Source organism: Anas platyrhynchos, chromosome 31 (genome assembly GCF_047663525.1).
Source record: "Anas platyrhynchos isolate ZD024472 breed Pekin duck chromosome 31, IASCAAS_PekinDuck_T2T, whole genome shotgun sequence".
NCBI classification, from domain to species: domain Eukaryota; kingdom Metazoa; phylum Chordata; class Aves; order Anseriformes; family Anatidae; genus Anas; species Anas platyrhynchos.
In genome coordinates, this window is record NC_092617.1 from 5,710,001 (window position 1) to 5,725,110 (window position 15,110).

A 15,110-nucleotide genomic window follows, 5' to 3' on the forward strand; every position below is an offset into this window, starting at 1 on the left:
CCCCAAAATCTTCCCAAAACCCCCCAAACGTTCCCAAAAAATCTCCAAAATCCCCAAATTTTCCCCAAAATGTCCCCCAAACCCCCCAAAACCTCCCCCAAATCCCCCAAATCCCCCCAGCCCCCCCAAAACTCCCCCCAAAATTTCCCCCAAATCCCCAAAGTTTCCAAAATCCCCCAAACTCCCCCAAACATCCCCAAAAACTCCAAAATCCCCAAATTTTCCCCAAAACGTCCCCCAAACCCCCCAAAACGTCCCCCAAACCCCCCAAAACGTCCCCCAAACCCCCCAAACTCCCCCCAAAACTCCTCCAACCCCCCCCAAAACCCCCCCCCAAATTTCCCCAAAATCCCCAAAGTTTCCAAAATCCCCCAAACTCCCCCAAACATCCCAAAAAATCTCCAAAATCCCCAAAATTTCCCCAAAACGTCCCCCAAACCCCCCAAAACCTCCCCCAAACCCCCCAAACTCCCCCCAAAACTCCTCCAACCCCCCCCAAAACCCCCCCCAAAATTTCCCCAAAATCCCTAAAGTTTCCAAAATCCCCCAAACTCCCCCAAACATCCCAAAAAATCTCCAAAATCCACAAAATTTCCCCAAAACATCCCCCAAACCCCCCAAAACCTCCCCCAAATCCCCCAAAACCTCCCCCAAATCCCCCAAACTCCCCCCAAAACTCCCCCCAAAATTTCCCCAAAATCCCCAAAGTTTCCAAAATCCCCCAAACTCCCCCAAACATCCCCAAAAATCTCCAAAATCCCCAAATTTTCCCCAAAACCTCCCCCAAACCCCCCAAAACCTCCCCCAAACCCCCCAAAACCTCCCCCAAACCCCCCAAACTCCCCCCAAAACTCCTCCAAACCCCCCAAACCCCCCCCAAAATCCCCAAAGTTTCCAAAATCCCCCAAACTCCCCCAAACATCCCCCAAAATCTCCAAAATCCCCAAATTTTCCCCAAAACATCCCCCAAACCCCCCAATTCCCCCTAAATATTCCCCAAAATCTCCCCCAAACCCCCCAAAATGTCCCCAAAAATCTCCAAAATCCCCAAAATTTCCCCAAAACATCCCCCAAACCCCCCAAAATCCCCCAAACTCCCCTAAATGTCCCCAAAATCCCCCAAACCCCGCCCAAAACCCCCCAAATTTCCCCCAATCCCCCCAAATTTCCCCCCAAACCCCCCAAATTTCCCCAAATTTCCCAAAACCGTCCTTTCTCACCCCAAATTCTTGGTGATCTTGCTGAGCAGCTCGGGCTTCTGCTTCTTCACCACCTCCATCACCGCCCCGTAGACGTCGCAGAGCCGCGCTCCTACCGCCGCCACGCACGTTAAAAAATCCCCCAAAAAACCCCAAAACGACCCAAAATGACCCAAAATCGCCGGAATTCACCCCAAAACGTCCTCACCGTGCCGCATCTCCTTGAGCATCTCCTCCTGGAGCTGCAGGAGGAAGGCGTAGTGGTCCTGCATCTCCTGGGGGGGGTCGACCATCAGCGTGCGCACCAGGTTGGAGCAGTAGGATTTGTAGCGGATCCCCATGGCGCAGGTGATGGCCCCGAAATGCATGTGGTTCTTGTCACTATTTTGGGGCAAAAAAGGCAAAATTTGGGGGTCATGATTTCAAAAAAACGCACAACTGAGATCAAAAACGGCCTCGGAATGGTTAAAAAGTTTGGACGGGCTCTTCGCCGCGCGCAACGATGGCCAACGGGGAAGAGGACGGCAAAAATTGGAGACCCCGAAATGTCACCGACCCCAAAACCACGATAATTTTGGGGTCAAAAGTTGGGTTCCATGAAGAAAGCCCAAAATTGAAGACCCCAAAGATGTCACCGTGAAAAAAATCTAAAATTTAAGACCCCAAAGATGCCGCCATGAAAAAAAAACAAAAGTGAAGACCCCAAAGATGCCGCCATGGAGGAACCCCAAAATTGAAGACCCCAAAAAAGTCACCGACCCCAAAACCACGATAATTTTGGGGTCAAAATTTGGGTTTCATGAAGGAACCCCAAAATTGAAGACCCCAGAGATGCCACCGACCCCAAAACTGTGATAATTTTGGGGTGAAAACTTAGGTTTCATGAAAGAACCCCAAAACTGAAGACCCCAAAGATGTCATCGTGAAAAAAAAACAAAATTGAAGATCCCGGAGATGCCGCCATGGAGGAACCCCAAAATTGAAGACCCCAAAGATGCCACCAACCCCAAAACCACGATAATTTTGGGGTCAAAACTTGGGTTTCATGAAGGAACCCCAAAATTTAAGACCCCAAAAAAGCCACCAACCCCAAAACCGTGATAATTTTGGGGTCAAAACTTGGGTTCCATCAAGGAACCCCAAAATTGAAGACCCCAAAATGCCACCGACCCCAAAACCACGATAATTTTGGGGTCAAAGCTTGGGTTCCATGGAGGAACCCCAAAAATTAAGACCCCAAAGATGCCACCAACCCCAAAACCATGATAATTTGGGGGTCAAAACTTGGGTTCCATGAAGGAACCCCAAAATTGAAGACCCCAAAGATGTCATCGTGGTGGAACCCCAAAAATTGAAGACCCCAAAATGCTACTGACCCCAAAACCACGATAATTTTGGGGTCAAACTTGGGTTCCATGAAGGAACCCCAAAATTGAAGACCCCAAAATGTCACCGACCCCAAAACCATGATAATTTTGGGGTCAAAACTTGGGTTCCATGAAGGAACCCCAAAATTGAAGACCCCGAAATGTCACCGACCCCAAAACCACGATAACTTTTGACCCCAAAATTGGGTTTCATGAAGGAAGCCCAAAATTGAAGACCCCAAAGAAGCCGCCATGAAAAAAATCCAAAATTTAAGACCCCGTAGATGTCATCGTGGTGGAACCCCAAAATTGAAGACCCCAAAAATGCCACTGACCCCAAAAACATGATAATTTTGGGGTGAAACCTTGGGTTTCATGAAGGAACCCCAAAAATGAAGACCCCAAAGATGCCACCAAGCCCAAAATCACGATAATTTGGGGGTCAAAACCTGAGTTCCATGAAGGAACCCCAAAATTGAAGACCCCAAAAAAGCCACCGACCCCAAAACCACGATAATTTTGGGGTCAAAACTTGAGTTCCATGAAGGAAGCCCAAAATTGAAGACCTCAAAGATGTCATCGTGGTAGAACCCCAAAAATTGAAGACCCCAAAGATGTCGTTGTGGTGGAACCCCAAAACTGAAGACCTCGTAGATGCCACCGACCCCAAAACCATGATAATTTTGGGGTCAAAATTTGGGTTCCATGAAGGAACCCCAAAATTGAAGACCCCAAAGATGTCATCGTGGTGGAACCCCAAAATTGAAGACCCCAAAAAAGTCACCGACCCCAAAACCGTGATAATTTTGGGGTCAAAACTTGGGTTTCATGAAGGAACCCCAAAATTGAAGACCCCAAAGAAGTCACCGTGAAAAAAATCCAAAAGTGAAGACCCCAAAGATGTCATCATGGTGGAACCCCAAAATTGAAGACCCCAAAAATGCCACTGACCCCAAAAACATGATAATTTTGGGGTCAAACTTGGGTTCCATGAAGGAAGCCCAAAATTGAAGACCCCCAAGATGCCACCAACCCCAAAACTGTGATAATTTTGGGGTCAAAATTTGGGTTTCATAAAGAAACCCAAAATTGAAACCCCGCAAAATGCCACCGACCCCAAAACCGTGATAATTTTGGGGTGAAAACCTTGGGTTCCATCAAGGAACCCCAAAATTGAAGACCCCAAAGATATCATCGTGGTGGAACCCCAAAATTGAAGCCCCCTGAGATGCCACCAACCCCAAAACCATGACAATTTTGGGGTGAAACCTTGAGTTTAGGGTCATGGGGATGAATTTTGGGGCCAAATTTTGGGATTTTGGGCCCACCTGACCACGCTGACCTTGAGCTTGTAGTTGCCTTCCCTGAATCCACCATGAGAACCTTCACCCCAAAGCCCCCCTAGATGCCACCAACCCCAAAACCAAGACAATTTTGAGGTCAAACCTTGAGTTTAGGGTTATGGGGACGAATTTTGGGGCCAAATTTTGGGATTTTGGGCCCACCTGACCACGCTGAACTTGAGGTTGTAGTTGCCCCCGCTCTGGATGATGGGGGGGTAGCACATCTCCACCGTGGAGGGGTCAGCCCCCGCCAGGTACTTCTTCTCCTCGATGGCCTTCTCCACCGACTCGGCCAACTTGTTGTGCCTCACTTTCTACAAAAAACAACAAAAATGGATAAAAACGGTGGCCTGGGCGACCTGTTTGGCCCGGAATTCACCCCAAAAACTCACCTCGTCGGCGTCCACGATCTCCATCACCCTCTCCTTGAAGAATTTGGAGAAGACCTCGGAGGTGATGGCGGCCGCCTTGCGCATCAGCTGCAGCTCGCCGTCCTCCTTGGCCGCCATGGTGTAGGCCACCACCGCGCTGATGTCCACCTGTTTTGGGGGAAAAAAAGGCGAAATTGGGGTCGGCCAAAACCTAAAGGGGTGCGACGAGGTGGGGGGGACCTCGTGGGACCTTCTCGAAGCCCTCCTTGGCCAGGCAGTCGTTCCAGCTCCTCATGAAGTCGCCGGGGAATTTGTCCTTGCTGAAGACGCCGATGCGTTTGCCGGCTTTGCTGGCCTTCAGGGCCTCCACCATCTTCTCGAAGTTGGCCTTGTTGCTCTCATTCTGGGGTAAAAAAAGGCGAAAATGGTTAAAAGCATCTCAGCACATCCATAGACACATCCAAAATTTGCTCTTCTGTCTCTACGTCCATCAGTGGGCGTCATCTTCAGGTGGTGGGAACCCAAAAACACGTCTCAACGTCAACGTTGGCCATCCCAACGTCCATTTCTACCCAAAAAACCCTAAATCACCCCAAAATTGGTCATCCCCAAACCCATTTCTACACCCCAAGACCCCAAAATCACATCCTCACCTTAAAATTGGTCATCCCAACACCAATTTCTACCCCAAAAAACGTGTCTCAACGTCAACGTTGGCCATCCCAACGCCCGTTTCTACCCCAAAAACCCCCAAAAAACCCTAAATCACCCCAAAATTGGTCATCCCAAAACCCATTTGTACACCCCAAGACCCCAAAATCACGTTCTCACCTCAAAATTGGTCATCCCAACACCAATTTCTACCCAGAAGACCCCAAAAATGCATCTCAACGTCAACGTTGGCCAACCCAACGCCCATTTCTACCCCAAAAACCCCCAAAAAACCCAAATCACCTCAAAATTGGTCATCCCAAAACCCATTTCTATACCCCAAGACCCCAAAATCACGTTCTCACATCAAAATTGGTCATCCCAACACCAATTTCTACCCAGAAGACCCCAAAAAAGCATCTCAACGTCAATGTTGGCCAACCCAACAGCCATTTCTACCCAAAAAACCCTAAATCACCCCAAAATTGGTCATCTCAAAACCCATTTCTATATGCCAAGACCCCAAAACCACGTCTTACCTCAAAATTGGCCATCCCAAAACCTATTTCTACCCCCAAAAATGCGTCCCATCGTCAATGTTGGCCACCCCAACACCCGTTTCTACCACCAAAACCCCCCCAAAAAAACAAATCAGCTCAAAATTGGTCATCCCAAAACCCATTTCTACACCCCAAGACCCCAAAATAACATTCTCAACTCAACTTTGGTCATCCGAAAACCCATTTCTACCCCCAAAAACGTGTCTCAACGTCAACGTTGGCCAACCCAACGCCCGTTTCTACCCCAAAAACCCCCCAAAACCCTAAATCACCTCATAATTGGTCATCCCAAAACCCATTTCTACCCCAAAAACCCTAAATCACCTCAACGTTGACCATCCCAAAACCCATTTCTACCCCCAAAACCCCAAAAAACCCCATCTTACCTCAACGTTGGCCACCCCACCACCCCCCTCATCCCCTCCCCGACCCCAAAACCGCCCCCTCCTGACCCCAAAACCGCCCTCCCAACCCCAAAACCGCCCCCCCCGACCCCAAAATCCCCCCCCTCACCTTCTCCCGCACCAGCAGGGTGATGTTGGGGACCCCGTTGGCGCTGTCCCCCCCCTTGCCGGTGGCCACCTGCTTGAGGAACTCGACCTTCTTCTTGCTGGCCATGAAGAGGATTTTGTCCTCGCAGAACGCCATGATGGTGTCCGTCAGCTCGTAGCCGAAAAGCCAGGTCTGGGGAGGGGATTTTGGGTCAAAACCACCCAAAAACGGTCAAAACGACCCCAAAAAGGGCAAATAGACCCAAAAAACGGTGAAGTTGACCCAAGAAACGGTGAAACTGACCCAAGAAACGGGCAGATTGACCCAAGAAACATCAAACTGACCCCCAAAAAGGTTAAACTGACCCAAAAAACAGTGAAATTGACCCAAAAAATGGTGAAATTGACCCTAAAAAGGTCGAATTGACCGAAAAAATGGTGAAATTGACCCCAAAACGGTGAAGTTGACCCAAGAAACAGTGGAATGGACCCAAGAAACGGTGAAGTTGACCCAAAAACGGTGAAGTTGACCCAAAAAATGGGGAAATTGACCCAGGAAACGGGGAAAATGACCCTAAAAATGGTAAGATTGACCCAAAAAGCGGGCAGATTGACCCAAAAAACGGGCAGATTGACCCAAAAAAGGGGGAAATTAAGATTGGCCCAAAAAACGGTAAGATGATGGTGTCCGTCAGCTCGTAGCCGAAAAGCCACGTCTGGGAGGGGGGATTTTGGGTCAAAAACACGCAAAAACGGTCAAAATGACCCCAAAAAGGGCAAATGGACCCAAAAAATGGTGAAATTGACCCCAAAATGATGAAATTGACCCAAAAAATGATGAAATTGACCCTAAAAAAGGGCGAATTGACCCTAAAAAAAGTGAAATTGACCGAAAAAACGGGGAAATTGACCCAAAAACGGTGAAATTGACCCGAAAAACGGTAAGATTGACCCCAAAAAGGGCAAATTGGCCCGAAAAATGGGGAAATTGGCCCAAGAAACGGGGAAATTGACCCAAAAAAGGGCAAATTGACCCAAAAAAGGGCGAAATTGACCCCAAAAAAAGTTAAACTGACCCAAAAAACAGTGAAATTGACCCAAAAAACGGGCAAATTGGCCCGAAAAAGGGTGAAATTGACCCAAGAAAGGGTGAAATTGACCCAAGAAAGGGGTCAAATCGATCCGAAAAAGCTCAAATTGACCCCCCAATAAAAGGGTCAAAGTGACCCCAAAAAAGGTCAAGACGACCCCAAAAAAGGTCAAATTGAGCCAATAAAAGGTCAAATCGACCCCAAAAAGGGTCAAATTGACCCAAAAAGGGTCAAAGTGACCCAAAAAAGCTCAAAGTGACCCCAAAAAAGGGTCAAAGTGACCCCAAAAAAGCTCAATTTGACGCCAAAAAAAGGTCAAAATGACCCAAAAAGGGTCAAATTGACCCCAAAAAGGGTCAAATTGAGCCAAAAAAAGGTCAAATTTACCCAAAAAAAGGTCAAAATGACCCAAACTGACCCAAAAAAAGGTGAAATTGCCCCAAAATTGGTCCCCGGGGGGTTCCTCACCTGGAGGGCGGTGGATTTGGCGTAGACGATCTCCTCGTCCACCCCCACCGACACCACGATGGCGTCCACCGCCCCGAATTCCTCCTCGCCTTTCTGGGGGGAAAAAGGAGAGATTTGGGGGCGAAAATTCCTCCCGAAATCCTAGAGACCCCCCCGGAGGACCCCGAAATCCTACAGACACGAAAAAGCTCCCAAAAAGGGCTCCAAACCACCCTAAATGACCCCAAAATGCCTCTGAATCACCCCAAAATGCTCAATAAATGCCCAAATCCCCCCCAAATCTCCCAAAAGACCCCAAATCCCCCATAAAGACCCCTATCCCCCTCATAATTCCCTCATAACCCCCTCAACACCCAAATAAAGCCCCAAATCCCCTCATAACCCCCCTAAATCCCCCATAAAAAACCCAATTCCCCTCATAATCCCCCCAAATCCCCCCTAAAGCTCCAAATAAAGCCCCAAATACCCCAATAATCCCCCCAAATCCCCCCCAAAACCCCACTTTTCCCTCACAAACCCCAAAATAAACCCCCAATTCCCCTCGTAACCCCCCTAAATCCCCCATAAAGACCCCAATTCCCCTCATAATCCCCCCAAATCCCCCCCAAATCCCCAATAAAAGCCCAAATTCTCCTCATAACCCCCCAAATCCCCCCCAAATCCCCACTTTTCCCTCACAATCCCCCAAATAACGCCCCAATTCCCCTCATAACCCCCCCAAATCCCCCAGAAAGACCCCAAATCCCCTCATAACCCCCCCAAATCCCCACTAAAACGCCACTTTTCCCTCACAATACCCCAAATAACGCCTCATATCCCCTCATAACCACCCCAAATCCCCAATAAAACCCCAAATTCTCCTCATAATCCTCCCAAGTCCCCATAAAGACCCTATCTCACATCGTAACCCACCCAAATTCCCCCCAAAACTCCAAATAACGCCCCAAATTCCCTCATAACCCCCCTAAATCCCCCATAAAGATCACTATCTCCCTCATAATCCCCCCAAAACACCCCAAAACCCCAAATAAAGCCCCAAGCCCCCCCAAAACTCCTCCAAATCCCCAATAAAAACCCAAATTCCCCTCATAACCCCCCAAAATCCCCCCCAAAACCCCACTTTTCCCTCACAACTCCCCAAATAATGCCCCAAATCCCCTCATAATTCCCCCAAATCCCCCCTAAAGCTCCAAATAAAGCCCCAAATCCCCTCGTAACCCCCCTAAATGCCCCATAAAGACCCCAGTTCCCCTCAGAAACCCCCCAAATCCCCCTAAAACCCCAAATAAAGCACCAAATCCCCTCATAACCCCCCAAATCGCCCCCCAAACCCCCCTTTTCCCTCACAATCCCCCAAATAAACCCCCAATTCCCCTCATAACCCCCCCAAATCCCCTCATAACCTCCCAAACCCCCAATAAAACCCCAAATTACCCTCATAATCCCCCCTAAATCCTCCCCAAAAGCCCAAATAAAGCCCCAAATCACCCTATAACCCCCCAAATCCCCCCAAACCCCACCAAAACCCCAAATAAAGCCCCAAATCCCCCCCAAATCCCCACTTTTCCCTCACAATCCCCCAAATAACGCCCCAATTTGCCTCATAACCCCCCCAAATCCCCAATAAAGCCCCAAAGTCTCCTCATAATCTCCCAAAATCCCCCACAAAACCCCACTTTTACCTCACAAATCCACTAAATAATGCCCCAAATCCCCAATAAAGACCCCAATTCCCCTCCTAATCCCCTGAAATCCCCCCAAAAGGCCAAATAAAGCCCCAATTCCCCTCATAATCCCCCCAAATCCCCCACAAAACCCCACTTTTCCCTCACAAATCCTCTCATAAACCCCCCAAATCCCCAATAAAACCCCAAGTTCTCCTCACAACCCCCCAAATCTCCCCTCAAACCCCACTTTTCCCTCACAATCCCCCAAATAACGCCCCAAATCCCCTCATAACTCCCCAAATCCCCCCCAAATCCCCACTTTTTCCTCACAATCCCCCAAATAACGCCCCAATTCCCCTCATAACCCCCCCAAATCCCCCACAAAACCCCACTTTTCCCTCAGAATCCCCTAAATAATGCCCCAAACCCCCTCATAACCCCCCAAATCCCCAATAAAACCCCAAATAAAGCCCCAAATCCCCTCATAACCTCCCAAAACCCCACTTTTCCCTCACAATCCCCCAAATAACGCCTCAAATCCCCTCATAACCCCCCCCAAATCCCCCTCATAAGCCCCAAATCCCCCCCCAAAACCCCACTTTTCCCTCACAAATTCCCTCATAACCCCCCCAAATCCCCTCATAAGCCCCCAAATTCCCCCCAAACCCCACTTTTCCCTCACAATCCCCCCAAATCCCCTCATAACCCCCCAAATCCCCAATAAAACCCCAAATCCCCAATAAAACCCCAAATTCTCCTCACAACCCCCCCCAATTCCCCTCATATCCCCCCCCACCCCCCCCCCCCACGCCTCCCCCGAACCTTCCAGAACCCCCCCTCCCCCTCCCCCTCCCCCTCTTCCCCCCCCCCACCTGCCAGTTGCCATAGAGGCGGCGGACCCGGCGGTAGTAGGCCTCGCGGTCGAGGCTGAGCGCCATGGGCGCGGCCTCCGCCTTCCTCCCCCTCCTCCTCCTCCTCCTCCTCTTCCTCCCGGCCGCCTTCCTCCTCCTCCTCCTCCTCCTCCTCCTCCTCCTCACGGCGCCCCCGGAAGCGCTTCCGCCGCCTGCCCGGCGCGCGCGCGCCGCCGCTTCCGCTTCCGGGTTGGGGGCTCCATGGCAACGGCGCATGCGCACTGCGCACCTCGTTCCAAAACCCCCTAAAACCCACCCAAACTCCCCCCTAAACCCCTCCCCTTTTATATCCTCCCCTAATTCCTAATATTTAACCCCAAAAATTAAAATTTTGACTGAAATCCCTCACATACGCACCCAAACCCTACTCAACCCCTTTAAAACGCAAAATCCCCCTCCTAAACCCGCTTTAAACCCCTCAACCCGCGCCCAAACCCTTTCCACCCTCCCCACCGCTGACGTTTCGACCTAAAAATTAAAAAATTTGAGGTAAAATCTTCAGAAATAAGCTCAAAACGCACTGCGCATGCGCAAAGAGAGTAGTGCGCATGCGTAGTGAGTTTGGTGAAGCATTTCCCGCCGTCTGGCAGCGGGCGCGCATGCGCGGTGGGGAAGTAAGGGCAAAACTCGAGCCGCGCGCATGCGCAGTGCGCAAAGTGAGGGCAAAGCGCGCATGCGCAGTGCGCGCGCGCGGGTCCTGGCAGCGCAGCCGCCGCCGCCATTTTCCCTGAGGGAAAAATAAAACCCGCCCCCCCCCCCCCGGCAGAAAATGACCCAAAATCGCCCAAAATGACCCCAAAATCACACGAAACCCCCCGAAACCACACAAAAACACCCAAACTCGCCGCGTTTCACCTCATTTTATTAAAAAACCACCGGCCTCCGCGTTCAGCGCTCCCATCCCCCCCCCGCACCCCCCGAATATCCCCCAAATCCCCCCAAATCCCGCCGCCCCCCCCCCCAAAATTTTTGTAATTTTTATTTTTTTAACCCCCCCCCAACCTTAAATCACCTCAGAGCCGCCCCCCCCCCCTCACCCAACCCCCCCCCCAGGGCAAAATTTTACATATTTATATAAATACCGCGCCCCCCCCCCCCACCAAAAAAACAAAAAAAAACCAAAAAAGCGGCCAAAAACCCCAAAATCGCTCATTTTTAGGGTCCGGGGGGGGGGCCCCAAAACTCATTATTTTCACCGGGGGGGGGGGGAAATCAATCGGGGGGGGGGGGCAGGTCCCGCAGGAGCCCGAAGGCCTCAGCGGGGGGGGGCCCAAATCGGGGCCCCCCCCACGCTTTTGGCCCCCCCCCCAATTTTTGGGGACCCCCCCCGCGATTTTGGGGGTCCCCCCCGTGATTTTTTGGGCTCCCCCCCCGATTTTTTGGGCCCCCCCCGTGATTTTGGGGGGTTTTTGGGGGCCCCCCCCCCCCCCTCCCATCAACGCCACCATTTGGGAGAGGTCCAAGGGGGGGGGGGGGGGGAGGAGGTGGAGGGGGGGGGGGGGGCGGCGGGGGGGGGGCGCCCCCCCCCACCCCCCCCGATTTTTTTTGGGGGGGGGGGTCCGGGCCCCAGGCGGCGCAGCGGGGGGGCCGGCAGGAAGGTCTGCGGAAAAGGGGGGGGGGGAGAAAATTAATTAATTGGGGGGGGCAAAATTAATTGAGGGGGGGGGAAAGGGGGGGTAAAATTAATGGGGGGGGTAAAAGGGTCCTAAAATTAATGGGGGGGGGGCTAAAATTAATTGGGGGGGGCAAAAGGGGTCCTAAAATTAATTGGGGGGGGGCTGAAATTAATTGGGGGGGGCTAAAATTAATTGGGGGGGTCCTAAAATTAATTGGGGGGGGCAAAAGGGTCAGAAAATTAATTGGGGGGCAAAAAGGGTCCTAAAATTAATGGGGGGGGGTAAAAGGGTCCTAAAATTAATGGGGGGGGGCAAAAAGGGTCCTAAAATTAATGGGGGGGGGCTAAAATGGTCCTAAAATTAATTGGGGGGGGTCCTAAAATTAATTTGGGGGGGGCAAAGGGGGGGTAAAATAAATTGGGGGGGGCAAAAAAGGGTCCTAAAATTAATTGGGGGGGGGGAAAGGGGGGGTAAAATTAATGGGGGGGGGGTAAAAGGGTCCTAAAATTAATTGGGGGGGGCAAAAAGGGTCCTAAAATTAATGGGGGGGGGCTAAAATGGTCCTAAAATTAATTGGGGGGGGTCCCAAAATTAATTTGGGGGGGGAAAAGGGGGGGTAAAATAAATTGGGGGGGGGGCAAAAAGGTCCTAAAATTAATTGGGGGGGGGTAAAGGGGGGGTAAAATAAACTGGGGGGGGCAAAAGGGGGCTTAAAATTAATTGGGGGGGGCAAAAAGGGTCAGAAAATTAATTGGGGGGGTCCTAAAATTAATTGGGGGGGGCAAAAAGGGCCAGAAAATGAAAGGGGGGGGGCCTATAATTAATTGGGGGGGGCAAAAGGGGGGAAAAATAAATTGGGGGGGGCAAAAGGGGTCCTAAAATTAATTGTGGGGGGGCTGAAATTAATTGGGGGGGGCTGAAATTAATTTGGGGGGGTCCTAAAATTAATTGGGGGGGGCAAAAGGGGGGGAAAATAAATTGGGGGGGGGCAAAAGTGTCCTAAAATTAAAGAGGGGGGGCCCTAAAATTCACAGGGGGGGCCCCAAAGTCTTGGGGGGGGGCTCCAAGCCTGCCCCCCCAAGCCCTTTTTGGGGCCCCCCCCTAAATTTTGGGGCCCCCCATGACATTTTGGGGACCCCCCCACAAATTTTTTGGGCCCCCCCCAAATTTTTTTGAACCCCCCCAAAATTTTTGGGACCCCCCCAATTTTTTGGGGGCCCGCCCAAATTTTTGGGACCCCCCCCAAATTTTTGCCCCCCCCCTCACCTTCTTGCGGTTCCACTTGTGCTGCTCCCGGCGCTCGTCCACGAACTGGGGGGGGGGGCAAAAAAAATTGGGGGGGGCCCCAAAAATTTTGGGGGGGTCAGAAAAATTTGGAGGGGTCCCAAAAAATTTTGGGGCGGGTCTTAAAAAATTTTGGGGGGGGGTGTATTTTTGGGGGGGGGCTCAGAAAAATTATGGGGGGTCCCCAAAATTTGGGGGGGGTCCCAAAAATTATGGGGGCGGTCAAAAATTTAGGGGGGGGTCCCAAAAATTTTTTGGGGGGGTAACAAAAATTATGGGGGGGTCACAAAAATTATGGGAGGTCCCCAAAAATTATGGGGGGGGGTCTCAAAAAAAATTAGGGGGCCCAAAAAATTTGGGTGGGGTCCCAAAATATTTGGGGGGGGGGTCACAAAAAATTCGGGGGGGTCCCCAAAATTATGGGGAAATCACAAAAATTTGGGGAGGGGTCTCAAAAATTATGGGGGGGGGGGACCAAAAAAAATCTGGGGGGGTCTTAAAAAATTTAGGGGGGGGCTCAAGAATTTTGGGGGGGTCACAAAAATTTTGGGGGGCCCCAAATTTTTTTTTGGGGGGGGGATTTTGGGGGGGGGGGCACTCACCGGCAGGAATCGGGGCTCAGCGGCGAATTCGGGGGGCGGGGGGGGGCGGCGGGGGGGGGGCAGCTCCGGGCCCCCCCCCCCAGGTTTTCGGGGTCGCCCCCCCCCGGGTTCGGCCCCCCCAGGCCCTCCAGGCAGCGCAGCTCCAGCTGGGGGGGGGCAAAAATTAAGGGGGGGGGTCCCAAAAATTAAAGGGGGGGGGCTAAAATTAAGGGGGGGTCCCAAAAATTAAAAGGGGGGGGTCCTAAAATTAAAGGGGGGGGCAAAAATTAATGAGGGGGGCGGCTAAAATTAAAGGGGGGGGTCCAAAAAAATTAAATGGGGGGGGCTAAAAATTAAAGGGGGGGTCCCAAAAATTAAAAGGGGGGGGGCAAAAATTAATGGGGGGGGCTAAAAATTAAAGGGGGGGGGTCCCAAAATTAAAGGGGGGGGGACAAAATAAAAGGGGGGGGTCCCAAAAATTAATGGGGGGGGGGTTAAAATTAAAGGGGGGGGTCCCAAAATTAAAGGGGGGGGGCAAAATAAAAGGGGAGGGGGTCCCAAAAATTAAAGGGGGGGTCCCCAATTTTTTTTTTGGGGGGGGGGCACCCCCAAACTCACCTCCACCAGCTTCTTGCTGCTCTTTTTGGGGCCGGGGGGGGGCCCCGGGGGGGTCGCGGCGGGGGGGGGTCCGGGGGGGGGCTCGCGCAGGGCCCCGTTGGGGACCAGGCGGTGTTTTTGGAAGGTCAACTTCAGCCCCTCCTCCTGGGGGGGGGGCACATTTTAGGGGGGGGAGACCCCCGAAATATTCAAGGGGGGGCCCTTGCGAGCCCCCCCCTAAAATTTGGGAATTTTCGGAGCGATGAAAACGAAGGAAATGGCCCCAAAATGAAGGGGGGGGGTGTACTCACGTCCTTGATCTGCACGGTGAATTCTTTCTCCGGGGGGGGGCGCAGGCGGGTGTAAGGGGGGGGCGTGGGGGGGGGCGATTTGGGGGCCCCCCCCCCACCCCCGTCGCTGCCCCCCGGCGATCGGGGGGGGTCCTCGGGGGGCCACTCGCCCGTCAGCACCGCCTGGCACACCAGCTCCAGGCGCCGCACCAGCGCTCGGTCCTGGGGGGGGGGGGGGGGGCGTGGGGGGGAGAAAAAAAAAAATTTGGGGTTAAAAATGAGAAATTAGGTTAAAAAAATTGAAATTTAAAAAAATTTAATTGAAAAATTTGAAATTTTGAAAATTTTAATTGAAAAAATTTAAATTGAAAAATTTTAATTGAAAAAATTTAAATTGAAAATTTAAAAAAATAAAATTTTAAAAATTAAAATTAAAAAAGATGAAATTTAAAAAATAAAATTAAAAAAGTAAAATTAAAAAATTAAAATTGAAAATTTTAAATTGAAATTTTAAAAATTACAAAATTAAAAATGAAAACAATACATTTAAATTTAAAAAAATTAAATTGAAAAAATTGAATTGAAAAATTTAAACTGAAAAAATTAAATGGAAAAAATTAAAT

The 15,110-nt window shown here is 50.9% G+C and overlaps 2 protein-coding genes across 8 annotated transcripts in view; both read right to left on the bottom strand.

Moving 5' to 3' along the window:
• The window catches only part of SUPT16H (SPT16 homolog, facilitates chromatin remodeling subunit), a 29,023-nt gene extending 18,785 nt beyond the window's left edge, over window positions 1-10,238 (bottom strand). For both annotated transcript variants that reach the window (XM_072029747.1, XM_072029748.1), the window contains exons 1-8: window positions 10,081-10,238; window positions 7,542-7,634; window positions 6,005-6,175; window positions 4,531-4,683; window positions 4,302-4,448; window positions 4,072-4,223; window positions 1,408-1,580; window positions 1,221-1,311 (exon numbers count right to left, since the gene is read on the bottom strand). In XM_072029747.1, the coding sequence (XP_071885848.1) occupies window positions 1,221-1,311; window positions 1,408-1,580; window positions 4,072-4,223; window positions 4,302-4,448; window positions 4,531-4,683; window positions 6,005-6,175; window positions 7,542-7,634; window positions 10,081-10,146 (1,046 nt within the window). In that variant the 5' untranslated portion in view covers window positions 10,147-10,238. The remainder of the gene's footprint in view (window positions 1-1,220; window positions 1,312-1,407; window positions 1,581-4,071; window positions 4,224-4,301; window positions 4,449-4,530; window positions 4,684-6,004; window positions 6,176-7,541; window positions 7,635-10,080) is intronic.
• Window positions 10,239-11,286: 1,048 nt separating this feature from the next.
• The window catches only part of CHD8 (chromodomain helicase DNA binding protein 8), a 58,669-nt gene continuing 54,845 nt past the window's right edge, over window positions 11,287-15,110 (bottom strand). For 4 of the 6 annotated variants that reach the window (XM_072029744.1, XM_072029742.1, XM_072029743.1 and 1 more), the window contains exons 34-38: window positions 14,509-14,709; window positions 14,219-14,362; window positions 13,622-13,767; window positions 13,002-13,046; window positions 11,287-11,719 (exon numbers count right to left, since the gene is read on the bottom strand). In XM_072029744.1, coding sequence (XP_071885845.1) covers window positions 11,332-11,719; window positions 13,002-13,046; window positions 13,622-13,767; window positions 14,219-14,362; window positions 14,509-14,709 — 924 coding nt within the window. In that variant the 3' untranslated portion in view covers window positions 11,287-11,331. The remainder of the gene's footprint in view (window positions 11,720-13,001; window positions 13,047-13,621; window positions 13,768-14,218; window positions 14,363-14,508; window positions 14,710-15,110) is intronic. The other 2 variants (XM_072029745.1, XM_072029746.1) reach the window with 2 other exon arrangements.